This window comes from Rutidosis leptorrhynchoides, chromosome 1, assembly GCF_046630445.1.
Source record: "Rutidosis leptorrhynchoides isolate AG116_Rl617_1_P2 chromosome 1, CSIRO_AGI_Rlap_v1, whole genome shotgun sequence".
Taxonomy (NCBI): domain Eukaryota; kingdom Viridiplantae; phylum Streptophyta; class Magnoliopsida; order Asterales; family Asteraceae; genus Rutidosis; species Rutidosis leptorrhynchoides.
In genome coordinates this window covers 575921256-575940813 of record NC_092333.1, presented here as the reverse complement: position 1 = coordinate 575940813, position 19558 = coordinate 575921256, and the positions used below count along the sequence as shown (strand labels likewise).

The 19558-nt window shown below is 33.4% G+C and overlaps 1 protein-coding gene across 1 annotated transcript; it reads left to right on the top strand.

Moving 5' to 3' along the window:
• The first annotated feature begins 16952 nt into the window (after positions 1-16952).
• LOC139845342 (uncharacterized) lies at positions 16953-19284 on the top strand. The gene is made up of 8 exons (XM_071835599.1): positions 16953-17102; positions 17267-17412; positions 17867-17994; positions 18095-18179; positions 18337-18496; positions 18586-18782; positions 18912-19194; positions 19276-19284. The coding sequence occupies exons 1-8, from the start codon at positions 16953-16955 to the stop codon at positions 19282-19284; spliced, it is 1158 nt and encodes a 385-aa protein (XP_071691700.1).
• The last annotated feature ends 274 nt before the right edge of the window (positions 19285-19558 follow it).

Below are 19558 nucleotides of genomic sequence, written 5' to 3'. Positions count from 1 at the left end.
TGAGTTTATGAGCCATTCGACTTGCCTTCTGTATAGAAGCGGGCTCGTGTGAACTCACATCTTCTTGAATCCTTACTGGTAACCCTTTTACAAACGCGTCGATCTTCTCTTCTTCATCTTTGAATGCTCCCGGACACAATAGGCATAACTCTGTGAATCGTCGTTCATATGTGGTAATGTCGAACCCTTGTGTTCGTAACTCTCTAAGTTCTGCCTTGAGCTTATTGACTTCATTTCTAGGACGGTACTGCTTGTTCATCAATTGCTTGAATGCCGACCACGGTAGTGCGTAAGCAACATTTTGTCCTACCTGTTCAAGATAGGTGTTCCACCACGTTACCGCAGTACATGTGAAGGTATGCGTAGCGTACTTAACTTTTTCCTCTTCAGTACACTTACTTATGGCAAACACCGATTCGACTTTCTCGGTCCACCATTTCAATCCAATTGGTCCTTCAGTTCCATCAAATTCCAAAGGTTTGCAGGCAGTGAATTCTTTGTAGGAGCATTCGACACGATTTCTTGTGGAATTAGTTCCACTGCTAGATCCAGAGTTATTGTTATTTTGCATCGCAGCCTGTACTGCGGCTATGTTTGCTGCAAGGAAAACACAGAAGTCTTCCTCGCTCATGTTCAAATTCTGACGAGTCGCCGGCGCCATTTCCTTCAAAATAGCCAACTGAATCGAGTTAATCATACAGAATATTAAGAGTAGTCAATAGTATTTCGTAGCATAATATGAACTCATTTATAAAAGCTTTTTCTTCATATTAGCGTTTTATAAGTTTAAATTCGGGTACTACCTACCCGTTAAGTTCATACTTAGTAGCTAATATAAAATTCAACTACTACAATTCCATACGAAAAACTGATTACAATAATATATCACATATAAATATTCTTCAAACTTACAACATCGCTATATTACATATAACATGAAATATAGTACACTTTGATACAGGACAGTTTTGAAGATAAATCTAGTTAATACGCAAGTTGTTCAGCAAAGGAAATAAAGACACGTAATTCATTAGTCCAGAAACAAGTCATGCATTCTGGTTTTACTAAGACGACTTCCCATCCTTGGTCTTGTGGAAAATAACCGTTATGACCATTGGCTATGCAGCATGTTGTAATGTCGTCAAAAGGACGAGGGTTTCATAATGTCCAACAGCCCCGTAATAATCTAAAAACCTTGTTTCTCACCCCAACTACTGAATCCGTCACTTGTGGGAAGATTTTATTTAAAAGTTGCAATCCGATGTTCTTTTTCTCACTTTGGTAAGAAGCGAACATCACTAACCCGTAAGCATAACATGCTTCTTTATGTTGCATGTTAGAAGCTCTTTCTAATTCACGAAATCCTATGTTGGGATATGTTGAGTCAAAATAGGTTCGTAACCCGTAGCGTAAAATTGCATCTGGGTTTCCCGCACTAAATGCCTTAAAGAAAACTTGGCGTAACTTAAAGTCTCCCCAATGTGATATACCCATCTTTCAAAGAAAAGCCTTTTATATACTAAGGCATGCCTGGAATGTCTTTCAAACGTTTGACAAACTAATTTTGCCGTAACTAATTGTGCTGATAAATTCTGCCCGACTCTAGACAAGATTTCATCAATCATATCTTCTGGTAGGTCTTCTAAAATTTTTGGTTGTCTATCCTTAACGTCCATTTTGTATTTTTATACTGTAAAATAGACAAGGATTAGATTCATAAAAGATAATTAACAAACAATACAAGCAATTTTTACATAGAACATAAAAGTACAAGCACAATACAATACATATAATACACAACATGATTACAACCCTCTAATCTGAATCACTGGTTTCTTCTTCTTCGGACTTGGTTCGTTTTCCTAATTTTCTAGGGATATATGATGTTCCTCTAATACGAGCCGTCATTTTCCACAATGGTTTAGAAAAACCTGGTGGTTTAGAGGTTCCCGGGTTATTGTTACAATTTAGAAAATACGGACGTTGCCGATACATATAAAGGTCATCGGGGTTGGAATCAGGTTTCTCTATTTTTATACCTTTTCCCTTATTATTTTCTTTTTCCATATTAAATTGGGTTGAGGTAATTTCTATAACATCATCGGAATCCTCATCGGGATCCGATTCATCGGAAAATTGGTAATCTTCCCAATATTTTGCTTCCTCGGCGGAAACACCATTGACCATTTTTAACTTTGGTCCGTTGGTTGATGATTTTCTTTTATTTAATCGATTTACTGTAGGTATCAAAATTTCATCCTCCGGAACCTCTTCTTCTTCCGGTTCCTCCTCTTCCGGTTCCTCTTCTTCCGGTTCCTCTTCTTCCGGTTCCTCTATGGGAATTTGTGAATCTTCCCAAATTATATTCGAATCTTCATTATTATTAGGTGAGTCGATGGAATTTGTACTAGTGGTAGACATCTATCACACAATATCAAACACATTAAAAGGTTACTATACCACATAATATTTACATGTTAATAATATATAGTTTCCAACAAAAGTGTTAAGCAATTGTTTTTAAAGAAAACACGGTCGAAGTCCAGACTCACTAATGTATCCTAATAAACTCGATAAGACACACTAATGCAAATTTCTGGTTCTCTAAGACCAACGCTGGGATACCAACTGAAATGTCCCGTTCATATTGATTATAAACGTTCCATATTAATTGATTTCGTCGCGAGGTTTTGACCTCTATATGAGACGTTTTTCAAAGACTGCATTCATTTTTAAAACAACCATAACCTTTATTTTATCGATAAAGGTTTAAAAAGTATTACGTAGATTATCAAATAATGATAATCTAAAATATACCGTTTACACACTACCATTACATAATGGTTTACAATAAGAATATATTATATCAAAAATAAGTTTCTTGAATGCAGTTATTACATAATATCATACAAGCATGGACTCCAAATCTTGTCCTTATTTTAGTATGCAACAGCGGAAGCTCTTAATAATCACCTGAGAATAAACATGCTTTAAACGTCAACAAAAATGTTGGTGAGTTATAGGTTTAACCTATATATTTATCAATCGAAATAATAGACCACAAGATTTCATATTTCAATATATCCCATACATAGAGATAAAAATCATTCATACGGTGAACACCTGGTAACCGACATTAACAAGATGCATATAAGAATATCCCCTATCATTCCGGGAAATCCTTCGGACATGATAAAACAACATCGAAGTACTAAAGCATCCGGTACTTTGGATGGGGTTCGTTAGGCCCAATAGATCTATCTTTAGGATTCGCGTCAATTAGTAGATCGGTTTACTAATTCTTAGGTTACCAAGCAAAAGGGGCATATTCGGCGTCGATCATTCACCCATATAATTTAGTTTCATTTACTTGTGTCTATTTCATAAAACATTTATAAAACTGCATGTATTCTCATCCCAAAATATTAGATTTTAAAAGTGGGACTCTAACTCACTTTCACAGATTTTTACTTAGTCGGGAAGTAAGACTTGGCCACTGGTCGATTCACGAACCTATAACAAATATGTACATATATATCAAAGTATGCTCAAAATATATTTACAACATTTTTAATACATTTTAATGTTTTAAGTTTATTAAGTCAGCTGTCCTCGTTAGTAACCTACAACTAGTTGTCCATAGTTAGATGTACAGAAAATAAATTGATATATATTATCTTGACCCAATCCACGACCCAGTGTATACACGTCTCAGGCTAGATCACAACTTAAAGTATATATATTTTTGGAATCAATCTCAACCCTGTATAGCTAACTCCAACATTACTGCATATAGAGTGTCTATGGTTGTTCCAAATAATATATATAGATGGGTCGATATGATATGTCAAAACATTTGCATACGTGTCTATGGAATCCCAAGATTACATAATATATTAGAATACATATATAATACAATACAAGTTAGCTAGGATATGATTTGTATAGAATTGTTACAATATTTCCCGTAGCTACAACAATAAAAAAATATCCAATCTTGTTTTACCCATAACTTCTTCGTTTTAAATCCGTTTTGAGTGAATCAAATTGCTATGGTTTTATATTGAACTCTATTTTAAGAATATAAACAGAAAAAGTATAGGTTTATAGTCGAAAATATAAGTTACAAGTCATTTTTGTAAGAGGTAGCCATTTAGTCGAAAGAACGACGTCTTGATGACCATTTTGAAAAACATACTTACACTTTGAGTTTAACCATGATTTTTGGATATAGTTTCATGTTCATAAGAAAAATCCTTTTCCCAGAAGAACAACTTTTAAATCAAAGTTTATCATAGTTTTTAATTATCAAACCCAAAACAGCCCACGGTGTTACTACGACGGCGTATGTCCGGTTTAACGATGTGTTTCGTGTTTTCAGGTTTTAAATCATTAAGTTAGCATATCATATAGATATAGAACATGTGTTTAGTTGATTTTAAAAGTCAAGTTAGAAGGATTAACTTTTGTTTGCGAACAAGTTTAGAATTAACTATACTATGTTCTAGTGATTTCAAGTTTAAACCTTCGAATAAGGTAGTTTTATATATATGAATCGAATGATGTTATGAACATCATTACTACCTCAGGTTTTGTGGATAAACCTACTGGAAATGAGAAAAGTAGATCTAGCTTCAAAGGATCCTTGGATGGCTTGAAAGTTCTTGAAGCAGAATCATGACACGAAAACAAGTTCAAGTAAGATTTCCACTTGAAATAAGATTGTTATAGTTATAGAAATTGAATCAAAGTTTGAATATGAGTATTACCTTGTATTAGAAAGATATATTACTGTAAATAAGAAAGATTTCTTGAGGTTGGATGATCACTTTACAAGATTGGAAGTAAGCTAGCAAACTTGAAAGTATTCTTGATTTTATGAAACTAGAACTTATAGAATTTATGAAGAACACTTAGAACTTGAAGATAGAACTTGAGAGAGATCAATTAGATGAAGAAAATTGAAGAATGAAAGTTTTTGTAGGTGTTTTTGGTCGTTGGTATATGGATTAGATATAAAGGATGTGTAATTTTGTTTACATGTAAATAAGTCATGAATGATTACTAATATTTTTGTAATTTTATGAGATATTTCATGCTAGTTACCAAATGATGGTTCCCACATGTGTTAGGTGACTCACATGGGATGCTAAGAGCTGATCATTGGAGTGTATATACCAATAGTAAATACATTTAGAAGCTAGGTATTGTACAAGTACGAATACGGGTGCATACGAGTAGAATTGTTGATGAAACTGAACGAGGATGTAATTGTAAGTATTTTTGTTAAGTAGAAGTACATTGATAAGTGTCTTGAAGTCTTTCAAAAGTTTATGAATACATATTAAAACACTACATGTATATACATTTTAACTGAGTCGTTATGTCATCGTTAGTCGTTATATGTATATGTTGTTTTGAAACCTTTAGGTTAACGATCTTGTTAAATGTTGTCAACCCATTATTTATTATATCTAAAGAGATGTTAAATTATTACATTATCATGATATTATGATATATTAATATATCTTAGTATGATATATATACAGTTAAATGTTGTTACAACGACAATCGTTACATATATGTCTCGTTTCGAAATCATTAAGTTAGTAGTCTTGTTTTTACATATGTAGTTCATTGTTAATACACTTAATGACATGTTTACTTATCATTTATAATGATTAAACTTAGTGTATCAATATCTCAATATGATTCATATGTATTTAGTAAGACGTTTTTATAACGATAATCGTTATATATATCGTTTCGAGTTTCTTAATTCGATAAACTCAATTTTATGTATATAACTCATTGTTAAAATACCTAATGAGATACTTACTTATCATGATATCATTTTAACTATATATATAATCATATATATGTCATCATATAGTTTTTACAAGTTTTAACGTTCGTGAATCACCGGTCAACTTGGGTGGTCAATTGTCTATATGAAACCTATTTCAATTAATCACGTCTTAACAAGTTTGACTGCTTAACATGTTGGAAACACTTAATCATATAAATATCAATTTCATTTAATATATATAAACATGAAAAAGTTCGGGTCACTACAGCCGACGCCTTGAGTAGAAAGGACAGAGAACCTATACGGGTAAAAGCTATGAATATAATTATTCGTACTAACCTTACTACTCAAATAAAGGAGGCGCAACAAGGAGTTTTAAGAGAAGGACAGTTAAAGAATGAAATACCCAAAGGATCGGAGAAACATCTTAATATTTAGGAAGACGAAACCCGGTATAGGGCTGAAAGAATTTGGGTACCAAAGTTTAAAGATGTGAGAGAAAAGGTACTTAAGGAAGCACATAAAATGAGATATTCAATACATCCCGGAGCGGGGAAGATGTACAAAGATCTCAAGAAACACTTTTGGTGGCCAGGCATGAAAGCCGACATTGCTACATACGTAGGAGAATGTTTGACGTGTTCTAAGGTCAAAGCTGAACATCAGAAACCATCAGGTCTACTTCAACAACCCAAAATCCCAGAATGGAAATGGGAAAACATTACCATGGATTTCATTACTAAATTACCAAGGACTGCAAGTGGTTATGATACTATTTGGGTAATAGTCAATCGTCTCACCAAATCAGCACACTTTTTTCCAATTAGAGAAGATGATAAAATGGAAAAGTTGGCACTTTATACTTGAAGGAAGTTATCTCCAGACATGGAATACCAGTCTCTATTATCTCTAATAGGGATGGCAGATTTGTTTCAAGATTCTGGCAGACGTTGCAACAAGCATTGGGGACTCGTCTAGACATAAGTACGGCTTATCACCCACAAACTGATGGGCAAAGTGAAAGGATGATACAGACCCTTAAAGACATGCTACGAGCATGTGTTATCGATTTCGGAAACAGTTGGGATTGACATCTACCGTTAGCAGAATTTTCCTACAACAACAGTTATCATTCGAGTATTGAGATGGCACCATTCGAGGCACTTTATGGTAGAAAGTGTAGGTCTCCAATTTGTTGGAGTGAAGTTGGGGATAGACAGATTACGGGTCCAGAAATTATCCGAGAAACCACAGAGAAAATCATTCAAATTAAACAACGGTTGAAAACCGCTCAAAGTCGACAAAAGAGCTACGCGTACATTAAGAGAAAAGATATAGAATTTGAGATTGGAGAGATGGTCATGCTTAAGGTTTCACCTTGGAAGGGTGTTGTTCGATTTGGTAAACGAGGGAAGCTAAATCCAAGGTACATTGGGCCATTCAAGATTATAGATCGTGTCGGACCGGTAGCTTACCGACTTGACTTACCTCAACAACTCGCCGGAGTACATAATACTTTTCATGTCTCGAATCTGAAGAAATTTTTTGCTAAAGAAGATCTCACTATTCCATTAGACGAAATCCAAATCAATGAAAAACTTCAATTCATCGAAGAACCCGTCGAAATAATGGATCGTGAGGTTAAAAGACTTAAGCAAAACAAGATACCAATTGTTAAGGTTCGATGGAATGCTCGTAGAGGACCCAAGTTCACCTGGGAGCGTGAAGATCAGATAAAGAAGAAATATCCGCAAACTATTGCCAGAAGATGCGTCAACACCTTCAACAGCTTAAAATTTCGGGACGAAATCTATTTAACGGGTAGGTACTGTAGTGACCCGAACTTTTCCATATATATATATATATATATATATATATATATATATATATATATATATATATATATATATATATATATATATATATATATATTAATGAAATTGATATTTACATGATTAAATGTTTTCAAGATGTTAAGCAATCAAACTTGTTAAGACTTGATTAATTAAAATGAGATTCATGTAGACAATTGACCACCCGAGTTGACCGGCGATTCACGAACGTTAAAACTTGTAAAAACTATATGATGATATATATATATATGGATATATATATATAGTTAACATGATATTATGATAAGTAAGTATCTCACTAGGTATATTAACAATGATTTATATACCTAAAAAATGAGATTACTAAGTTAAGAAACTCGAAACGATATATATAACGATTATCGTTATAACAACACCTTACTAAATACTTATGTATCATATTAAGGTATTGTTACACTATATTTAACATGATAAAATGATAATTATATATATCATTATGTATGTTAACAATAAACTACATATGTAAAACAAGACTACTAACTTAAGGATTTTGAAACGAGACATATATGTAACGATTATCGTTGTATCGACATTTTAATGTATATATATCATATTAAGATATATTCATATATCATAATATCATGATAATGTAATAATTTAACATCTCATTAAATATAATAAACAATGGGTTAACTACATTAAATGAAATCGTTAACTTAAAAGTTTCAAAACAACACATACATGTAACGACTAACGATGACTTAACGACTCAGTTAAAATGTATATACATGTAGTATTTTAAGATGTAGTCATACACTTTTGAAAGACTTCAAGACACATATCAATGTACTTCTACTTATCAAAAATGCTTACAATTGCATTCTCATTCATTTTCATCAACAATTCTACTCGTATGCACCCGTATTCGTACTCGTACAATACCCAACTTCTAAATGTATTTACTATTGGTATATACACTTCATGATCAGCTCTTAGCAGCCCTTGTGAGTCACCTAACCACGTTCTCTGAACCATCATTTAACATCTAGCATGAAATATCTCACAAAATAACAAACAAATGTGACCTTATATTGACTAGCATAATCACGTTTTTGGTACTCATCACAAACACATTCATTTTCAATTATTTTTGCATCAAACAACTCTCTCTCAAGTGTTCTTCCATTGTTCTAAGTGTTCTTCATCATTTCCTTCATAATCTACATCAATCTAGCTCATAAATCCTAACCTATATCAACATACAAAACAACTACTCAAGAAAACTTATAGAACACTTTCAAGTTTGCAAGTCTACTTCCAAGCTTTCTAATCCATTCCAAGCAATCATCTAGGATCAAAAAACCTTTGTTATTTACAGTAGGTTATCTCTCTAATTCAAGGTAATACTCATATTCAAACTTTGGTTCAATTTCTATAACTATAACAATCTTGTTTCGAGTGAAAATCTTACTTGAACTTGTTTTCGTGTCATGATTCTACTTCAAGAACTTTCAAGCCATCCAAGAATCCTTTGAAGATAGATCAATTTTTGTCACTTCTAGTAGGTTTACCTACTATAGTTGAGATAGTAATGATGTTCATAACATCATTCGATTCATATATATATAACTATCTTATTCGAAGATTTGAACATGTAATCACTAGAACATAGTTTAGTTAATTCTAAACTTGTTCGCAAACAAAGTTAATCCTTCTAAATTAACTTTTAAAATCAACTAAACACATTTTCTATATCTATATGATATGTTAACTTAATGATTTAAAACTTGGAAACACGAAAAACACCGTAAAACCGGACATACGCCGTTGTAGTAACACAGCGGGCTGTTTTGGGTATGATAATTAAAAACTATGATAAACTTTGATTTAAAAGTTGTTCTTATGGAAAAATGAATTTTCTTATGAACATGAAACTATATTCAAAAATCATAGTTAAACTCAAAGTGGAAGTATGTTTTTCAAAATGGTCATCAAGATGTCGTTCTTTCGACGGAAATGACTACCTCTTTAAAAAATGACTTGTAACCTGCATTTCCGACTATAAACTTATACTTTTTCTATTTAGTTTCATAAATTTTAGTTCATTATGAAACCATAGCAACTTGAATCACTCAAAACAGATTTGAAACGAAGAAATGACGGGTAAAACAAAATTGGATAAACTTGCTAGTTTTAGCTACGAAAATTTTGTAACAAATCTAGACTAAACATATCCTAACTAATTTATATTGTATTATACATATTATGTAATCTTGGGATACCATAGACACGTATACAATGTTTTGACATATCATATCGACCCATCTATATATATTATTTGGAACAACCATAGACACTCTATATGCAGTAATGCTGGAGTTAGCTATACAGGGTTGAGGTTGATTCCAAAATAATATATATACTTTGAGTTGTGATCTAGCCTGAGACTTGTATACACTGGGTTGTGGATTGATTCGAGATAATATTGATTTATTTCTGTACATCTAACTGTGGACAACTAGTTGTAGATTACTAACGTTGGACTGCTAACTTAACAAACTTAAATCATTAAAACATAATAAAAAATGTTGTTAATATATTTCGATCATAATTTGATATATATGTACATATTTGTTATAGGTTCATGAATCAACCAGTGGCCAAGTCTTACTTTCCGACGAAGTAAAGATCTGTGAAAGTGAGTTTCATTTGCTCCCTTTTAAATGCTTTTGCAATATATATTTTTGGGACTGAGAATACATGCACTACTTTTATAAATATTTGACGAAATAGACACAAGTAATCGAAACTACATTATATGGTTGAATGATCGAAATCGAATATGCCCCTTTTTGCTTGGTAGCCTAAGAATTAGTAAACCGATCTACTAATTGACGCGAATCCTAAAGATAGATCTATTGGGCCTAACAAACCCCATCCATGATTGCGGATGCTTTAGTACTTCGATGTTGTTTTATCATGTCCGATGGATGTCTCGGAATGATGGAGATATTCTTATATGCATCTTGTTAATGTCGGTTACCAGGTGTTCACCATATGAATGATTTTTATGCATGCATGTTGTTTACAAGAAATGGAAATATGAAATCTTGTGGTCTATTATTACGAATTGATAAATATATAGGTTAAACCTATAACTCACCAACATTTTTGTTGACGTTTAAAGCATGTTTATTCTCAGGTGATTATTAAGAGCTTCCGCTGTTGCATGCTAATTTATGGACAAGAGTTGGAGTCAACATGCTTGTATAATATTGTTTAAAAACTGCATTCGAAGATTTAAATTGATGTGTAATATTATTGTAAACCATTATGTAATAATCGTGTGAAAACGCTATATTTTAGATTATTATTATTTGATAATCATCGTAATATTTTTAAACCTTTATCTAACATAATGGTTATGGTTTGTTTTAAAATCGAAAGCAGTCTTTGAAAAACGTCTCATATAGAGGTCAAAACCTCGCAACGAAATCAATTAATATGGAACATTTATATTCGATATGAACGGGACATTTCATTATTAATCCACTCAAAGCTTCGAATTTGGATCTCATTGAGTGAGAGAGCCCCGTTTATGCCTTTGTTCTCAAACGTCTTCTTGTTTCGATTTGTCTATATTATGTACCCGGAAACCCACTCAAGGTTGAAGAACTCGGAGCTTGGGGAGTTCTCGTCGGGACAATTTTTGGGTGTTCTCGGAGAACTCGGAAGAACTCGGTTATTGACCAACGTTGACTTTCTAATATAAATATATATTTTCGAATATATATATGTCTAAATATTAAACTTTTGAAATAATTTTTATGATACATAATATAATATTTAGCTACAACCAAATGTTGACCGAGATATTCAATTTATCGAACGTGGACCGAGATTAGACTGAGATTTGATCGAGAAACTCAATTTATCGGTCGTTGACCGATAAAATCGAAAGTTGACCAATTTTTTGAAACGAGAACTCGGCAGCCACCTGGAAACGAGTTATTGCCGAGTTCTCGACCGATTTTTGCAACCATGAACCCACTCGACCACTTGCCATAATTGTTTTTCTTTTGGCGTTTTAGTGTGATTGTTATTTCCCCAAAAGGCTTCCTCAACATTTAGATTTGAAACGTGCCCTACGTTTCACCATTTGTAGACCCGATCCAATATATCCATGCGTGTTTATATAAGAATAACGCATGGTCAATGGTGTTGGTTGTGTCATTACATCGAGGCATAATATCGAATCTAAGTCCATATCTCTCTTGTCTAATTAGACCCTAACCGGGAGCCTTCTCATCTTTGATCTCTAAACGAAAATCCCGAATTTTTAAGGCAACAACCGTTTTTTTAATGTTTCAGTATCCACACTTCCTGTATGCAAACTTAGATCATCGATTAATCGAGTTAAATCGCATGTGTTGAATTGTCTAAAACCGCTGCTACTAAGTGACTACTCCCACGAATCATGATGAAGATTTTAATATTGCATTCTGCTAATTTTCGCTTCCATCTCAGTTAGCTCCGCTTGAGTACGACATGTTGCCGATCTTGTCCAACACTACGTGAAGACCCACTCAGATCCCGACCATCGAATTCTGTCTGCTACTATCGCAGATGTGTCTTGATCCAGGGGAAAAATTCTGATATATTTATCCTTGAACTTCATATTACCTGACCAAATTTTGCTCCAAAAACGCGTTGACCTGCATCTTCAATTTTCTTGCTAAAAGAATTAGTGAAAGAAATCCCCATAGCATCAATATACGGCCTAATATGCGCCATATTGGGCCATACATAACCCTGAACGAAACCTCTATTGAAACCTTGACCCAAGCCACCTGAATCCCCATAAATACTTTTAATTATCTTGATCCACAAAACTTGTGGTTCCGTTTTACAAGCCACCACCATTTTTCTTGAAGAGCAAGATTTTAACCTTTGAGAGACTCGACATTTAACCCCCCTTTCCGTATGATTTTTGAGTTTTAACCCATTTCATCCACGTTAATTCCCCCCGCACCCCACAAAAAAAAATATTATTTCTCACACCCTCAACTTTTTTGAGAAGGCAAGAGGGAGCTCGAAAGAGAGAGAAGTAATATAACGACAAACTACTAATAACCGACTTGATTAGAGTTAAACGTCCACCTATGAATATCGATTTCGCTTTCTAATCCGACAATCTATTCTCGAATTTTTCCACAATCGGCCAATCACTCATTTTTGGCATTTTCTTACCAATAGGGAGTCCAAGCTAGATAGGTGCAAGGAAATATACCTATTTTACACCCTATATGCGAGGCCATATATTCAACATCTTAGTTATATGCAAGATTGTTTTACATGCTTCGTGTATAAAAAAGTATTTTTTTGTTTTACTTAGAAATTACATATTAACTACTAGACAAAACTTATGAATAGTATCAGGGGTATTTTTGTCTTTTCACTTTTTTTATTTTTTTTCCCTTCTTTCCTTTATTTCTTTCAAGTAACACCACAAAAGCTCCCACACTTTGTTCAAAAATTAAAATCGGCCCCCCAACACAGGGGTTAAAGCGTCAAATCAAAATTTTCATAAAATATCTTAAATAAACTCCACTCAAATATTCAACATGTCATATCTTCTCGCTCGCAACGAGTTAAATTTTTCCGACACCATCCTTAAACTCGAAATAATTTTATGAACACAATGTCACTAACTATACGCAAAACGGACACTTTTAAAAAAAGCTAAATATTTAAGGTACTTTTCATATATATGTTGATTTTTCACTCGCAAGCTCCGTAACTAAACACAATAAAATACATTAAAAACAGAACCCCTGGCGCGAAGCGAGGGTTCGAAAACTAGTTGAGTTTCTATTTATCATTCACATTTAAATGTATAACTAAGTAAATTTAGGATTTATTTAAAGAGTGAATGATTTTTTTATTTTATTTTTTGCGAAAGAACATATTATTATTATTGTAAATAAATAAAAAGGAGATCCGATGATCTAGTGCGTTACATGAAGTGTTACAAATACAGAAATCGAATCTGTTTGAAATTAAATCTAATGTTCAACATGAACTTGATTGAAATAAAACTAAAACTTTGATGAAACAATCATTAGCCGATACCGAGAAGCTACTGCTTCCATGAGAAGTAACCGCCACCTAGACCACCGAATCCTAAAAAAGTCCTCACCTGAACCGAAGTCTGCATTAGCGTACCTCAATCCACAAACCCCACAACCAACTGTTTCATCCCCAAACCTGTAAATATGTAACCCATCCACTCGTCGGGCAATCCCAGAACACCCGCCTCGAGACCGCATCAATCAGAATACCAGAACAAAACCCCCGTTAGCTAGCACATCTAAGTAAACCCCCAATCATCAATCAACACAAAAACCCTAACCTGTCGAGCCCCTACCCAACGGAAGTTCGGGAGACAACCGAGAACAATACTCCAAAAAACTAATCTTTTGACGCTTAACAACCCTAGAGTCGCTAAGGCGGCAACAACACCGGACCGTTCCGAACCGAGTCCGGTGATGAGGAAGATGGAACGAGTTGGGCAGGAACAAACAAACAACGCAACGGAATCACGGTCATATAACCCACACACCAATGAACCCAAACGAGCCCACCAAGTGACCCGACCAAAATAACTAAATCGAACCACCCAAAAACCAACAGCAAGCCCTAAGACGCTAGGGGGACGATGAGAAAATATTCGCCATTTTGGAAAAGGTAAAAGGAAAGCTCCGGCGAAGCCGCCGGAGAAAAGAACCCGCAACTCCAAACCGATCAGAAAATACACGATGAGCAAGAATAAAAACAAAATCAGCCACTTACCAATAAGAACCCAGCACAGAGCCCCAAAAGACTCGCCGCCCGCACCAAGATCTCGCCAGAAAAGTGGCGCTCACCGCTGGAGTAACGCTGCAAGTACCGAGCCCAGTTCCAACAGCCGATCTAGACAACCCCATCAAACCCAAGCAGTGCCGGAACACAGAAGACCGAAGTCTTCGTCGCCTGTGTCCACCACCACCGGAAGCAAAATCGCTGGAAAAAACCGAGAGAACCAAGATGGTAATCGGATCTGAAGAGAGAAGATGGGAAAAATGAAAAAAAAAAGTACGAAAGGAAAGCCATCGGACCACCGGCGAGATGCCGGTGGCCGGAAAAGGAATTTTCATGGAGATTACAAACCTGTAGATGATGTGATCTAGAAGAAGAGATGATACTAGAAGATTGTTGTTGATTATATACTAAATCAACTCAAAAAAGCAAGTTTGCACTATCAACAATAAAGAAAATAAGAAAAAGAAGACTTACTGTTGTTACCGGAGAGAAAAAAAGAGGAAAAAAGAAAGCAAAAGTTGGTCAAAGGGATTTTTACAGTGGTTTTTGCTATTGTACGGAGAAGAAAGTTATGTTGGGTGCTGCAAAGGTAGAAAGTTGATTTTTTTTTTGTAAAGAGTGAATGATGACAACGTCAGGAAGATGCCAATCAATCTTCCGGAACTTTGTGTTTTTTGTCTGGAATGACGGATGAAGTATAATACTAATCTTTTTTATCTCTTAAAAAGGAGCAATATCTCAATGAAACTCTTTTATGACCATAGGATCAATGTCAATATGAGATCCTAGCCATCGATTTTCAAGATTAGCTAGCAAATAAAAGTGATTAGTTAACCATAAATTGAAATCCCTTAATTACTCTTCTATATTTTTTCATACGAGCATCAGAATCAATTTAGGGGTCATTTACATTCAATAATTTCTAGGGTTTCAAACTTTCACCTTACTCCATGAAAAAAACCCTGGCGAATCATCTCTCAAAATTTCTATCTCTAATTCGTTTCGTTTTTCAGAAGGATTGATATTAACCTAAGATGAAGAATCGTCAAAACAAACACGTGTATCAAGATCTGGTTTGCAATTTAGATTTCGATTGCATCAGGTTTCATTGATTTGTAAGATCACGATTGCTGATTTTAGACATCCCAATGAAACTGAAGGTGCACAATAACCCTATTTCTACCTTTAGATCTCGATTGCATATTTGTTTGGTATATATCAAATATATATATATATATATATATATATATATATATATATATATATATATATATATATAATCTCTTCCTCACATAAAGCATGGTGCTTACATCCAATGTGTCAATCCCACAACCCCACATGTTTTCCAATCGCCACATGTCCTCATTCTCTGATTTTCTCTAATTTTTTTAATTTTTTTAAACACCAACTAAAATTACGGAATTACATCCGTTCCCCATTCATTTTCATCGATCCCTCTCCAATTTTTCATCTCCTTCAACCTCCTTTCTGCAATTTTCACCGAACACGGTTTCCCAATGATTGATAAACCTTAAATTACTGCACGGCATGTCTAATTCATTATTAATTGAATCGTGATTTAATTTAGTACCCATTCGTTTCAATTCGTCTCATCAAACCCTAATTTAATTGATTTCCCAAAAAAAAAGAATGCCGGCACCCTCATTACACCTTTCTATCAAGCTTCATGTTGATTTTTCATGAATCGCGATGATGATTTTACAGAAATCCGATTACAGGTAAGTTACTATTTTGTTTATGTTTCTATTACAATTTGTTACATTCTTTCATTCATTACTTTCTTACTTCTATTCATATTGTATTTGAATTTCACAATTTATACTTGATATTAAAGATAATTCATACTTAAATTACACAATAAAATAACAATATAATTATCACCGTGCTTGAATCACTGCCAAAAGAATTGATTATGTTTTTTCTTAATAAAATTTAAAGAGATTGATTTTTTTTTAAATAATCCAGATCAGTTGTTTAAATCATATTTGTTTACAATATATTTAAATTTTAATATTTCAGGGGAACCTTTATTCATTTATCAATTACAATTATTTGTTTTTACTAACCGTAAACTAAATAAAAAATAAATAAAATAAATGTTTAAATAAATAGCACAAGTATAAATATAAATAAATTTATTTAAATATTTAAATATATTAGATATTAGTTAAGTAGATAATAAATATTTTGTAGTGTCTTGCTGTAATTGCATTTTTTTAGGAAAAAAACAACCGTCACCAAAATTTCGCAGTCAATATCATTATCATCTAATCAACTTTCAAAATAACTTCCCCAATTTTTGGTAACCGAATATATTTCATTTTAACTCTTATATATACGGTTTTATCACCTTCAACTTATCAATGCAAAATTTCAATCTCTATCGATCAAACCTTTTTCTGTAATCAATAACCTTCAGTTTGTCACATATGGAATCAAAGATGTTATTGGTAAAAGCAATCAATCCAAGGTACCCGACTGTAAGTACAATGGTCAGGATTCTTAGTATTGAAACGTTGTCCAAATCAAATTTTGATCAAGGAAAGCCTTTCCTGGATGTAATCGCTACTGACAAAGAGGTTACTTCTAACTATATACGTTATACTTAATTTTTAATAGATAATACTTAATACTTACTACGTAATGCTTCTTTTGCTGTTTTAATACACCCACTTTATTTTTAATCTTTGTAATCTTTGTATATATCATGTTGTTTTTCTTCTGCTTATATGTCGTATTACAGGGTGACCGAATTGGTATTACACTCAAGAATTATCATAAGAACAAATTTGAGGATATTCTGAAGGAGCAGAATATTTATGTTCTTAAAAATGTTGGCACACAACGATTCACAAATAACAAACTGAATCACTGGACTCATGATACCAGGTTAATCTTTATCAACAAAACAACAATCATGCCTATGCCCTCCAATCAATGGACAGGTAGTGATGTTTCAGATTCATTCCTTTTGAAGATCTTATCACCTGTCAACTATCAGAAAAACACACTGCGGGTATCATCAATCTTCTGTATTTATGATATTTTAAATTTTTTAAATTGATTTCTCTTTAGTCTTAACTCATATACCATTTATTGTGTATTTCTAATATTTGTTTTACAAATCTCACATATGTGATTGGTAAAGTTCACTACTATGATCGTGAACCGAAAACATATGGTTCATCCACTGATGAAAATTCTAAATACATCAACCTGGAACTGAAGGATATATAGTAACATCTATATCTTAAAAATGCAATTTTTTCAAAATTTTACTCCACATTTCAGTCCATATTGGTATTATATTAAAACTAATTATAATTATTATTTGTTTTCACAGTGGTTCCATTGTCTCATGCACATTGTTTGCTAAATATATGGTTGATTTTTTTGCTCATATGAAACAAACTGATGAAAATCAGTGTGTCATTCTGCTTATTCAGTTTGGAAGAACCAAAAAATACAACCGTACGTATATTTCTATACATTTACATATGTCTTTCATAACCACATTTATGTATTTGTATTGGCATTTAGCTTTACATTTACTCTCTCTTATCAACTGCAGGTCAGCTAACTGTTGGTAGTGACAGGAGTCACACCGGATTGTTTTTGGACACCAACATACCGATTGTCACTGACTTCAGGACACGGTTGTATTTAATTACATATTAACCTTCTTTTTATTCCTTAAAATACATCTATTATTAAGCAGTCTACATTTGTAAATGCTTATACTTTTACGATTTTGTTATATACTTTTTCATATAAATTATTCTGTCATATTAATTGATTATACAATTGTTACAGATTTCTCGCCAATCACGAAGAGAATGGTGCAGAGACATCGTTCGCACCTTCGCTGACACCAACCTTAACACCTAAAGGGAAACCACTAGACGAGTGGTTCGAAAATGTTACATGTGTTGGATGTGGTGACTTGTCATACAATAATGTCAGGCTAATTTTGGTTGTTTCCAAATTACATTTTTGTAGTGGTCAGAGTGTTTTCCTCTTATATTTAACTAACAACTACCACATAAATATGGTCTTTTATAGGAGGGAGTTTATGTTGTTGCAGCTGATATCATTGTCATTGAACCAGACAGTACGTGGTCGTACATCGTCTGTAAGAAATGTCATAGAACAGCAAAAACAAAATCTAATGATGTTGATCTTACACTGGACATTGATCAACAGTTGATGTTAAAGCGTAATTGTAGTAATTGTGGCGATAACCCACAAGTTGCTCTAAGGTATCTAACACTATCACATCAACACTGACTCATATCAGCTTTTTATGTTACACTTACTGAAAAAAAACAATAACATTTATACATAATAACGTTTGTTAACTTACAGAATGTATTTCATCCAAAAAACAGGTTCAAAGTAAGTGTGCGCATGTCAGATGATACTGGAATTGCAACAGTTACTATCTTTGAAACTATTGTCAAAAAGTTTGTTACCAAATCCGCTTATGAACTCCAAAAGTCATTACTTGAAGACGAGGACCACCCCTCAGAGTTGGAAGCATTAGTTGGTCAAAATCTTCTCTTGAAGGTGGATGTTAAGCCTTACAACAAAAAGTATACCCTTGAGAAGTATACAGTCAAAGACGCATCCACAGATGAAACATTTTTCGAGAAATTTCGCGAGCAGTACAAGGTAATAATTATATCTCAAACATGACAGTTTTAAAAATATTGTCACATTTGTTTTTTCTTATAAACACAAGATTATTTGCAGAAATTATGAGTTAGTTATTTATTCGAAAAGAACAATGGCTCCAAAGAACTGGTTCAATATCACCAAAAATTGGGTCAAAGTTACAGAATTGCAGCTAAAATTGTTCGATAACGCCCATTACAGGAGATTCCCTTCATTCATGCAAATTGTAGATGGATCCAACGTTAATGTTCTGGTATGTATTTTATTGATAAATACGTAAATTTACATACAAAAACTTTAAAAATCAACTTTTAAATTTTGCATTCACATTTTTCATATTAAAATTGTAATAGACTATTTA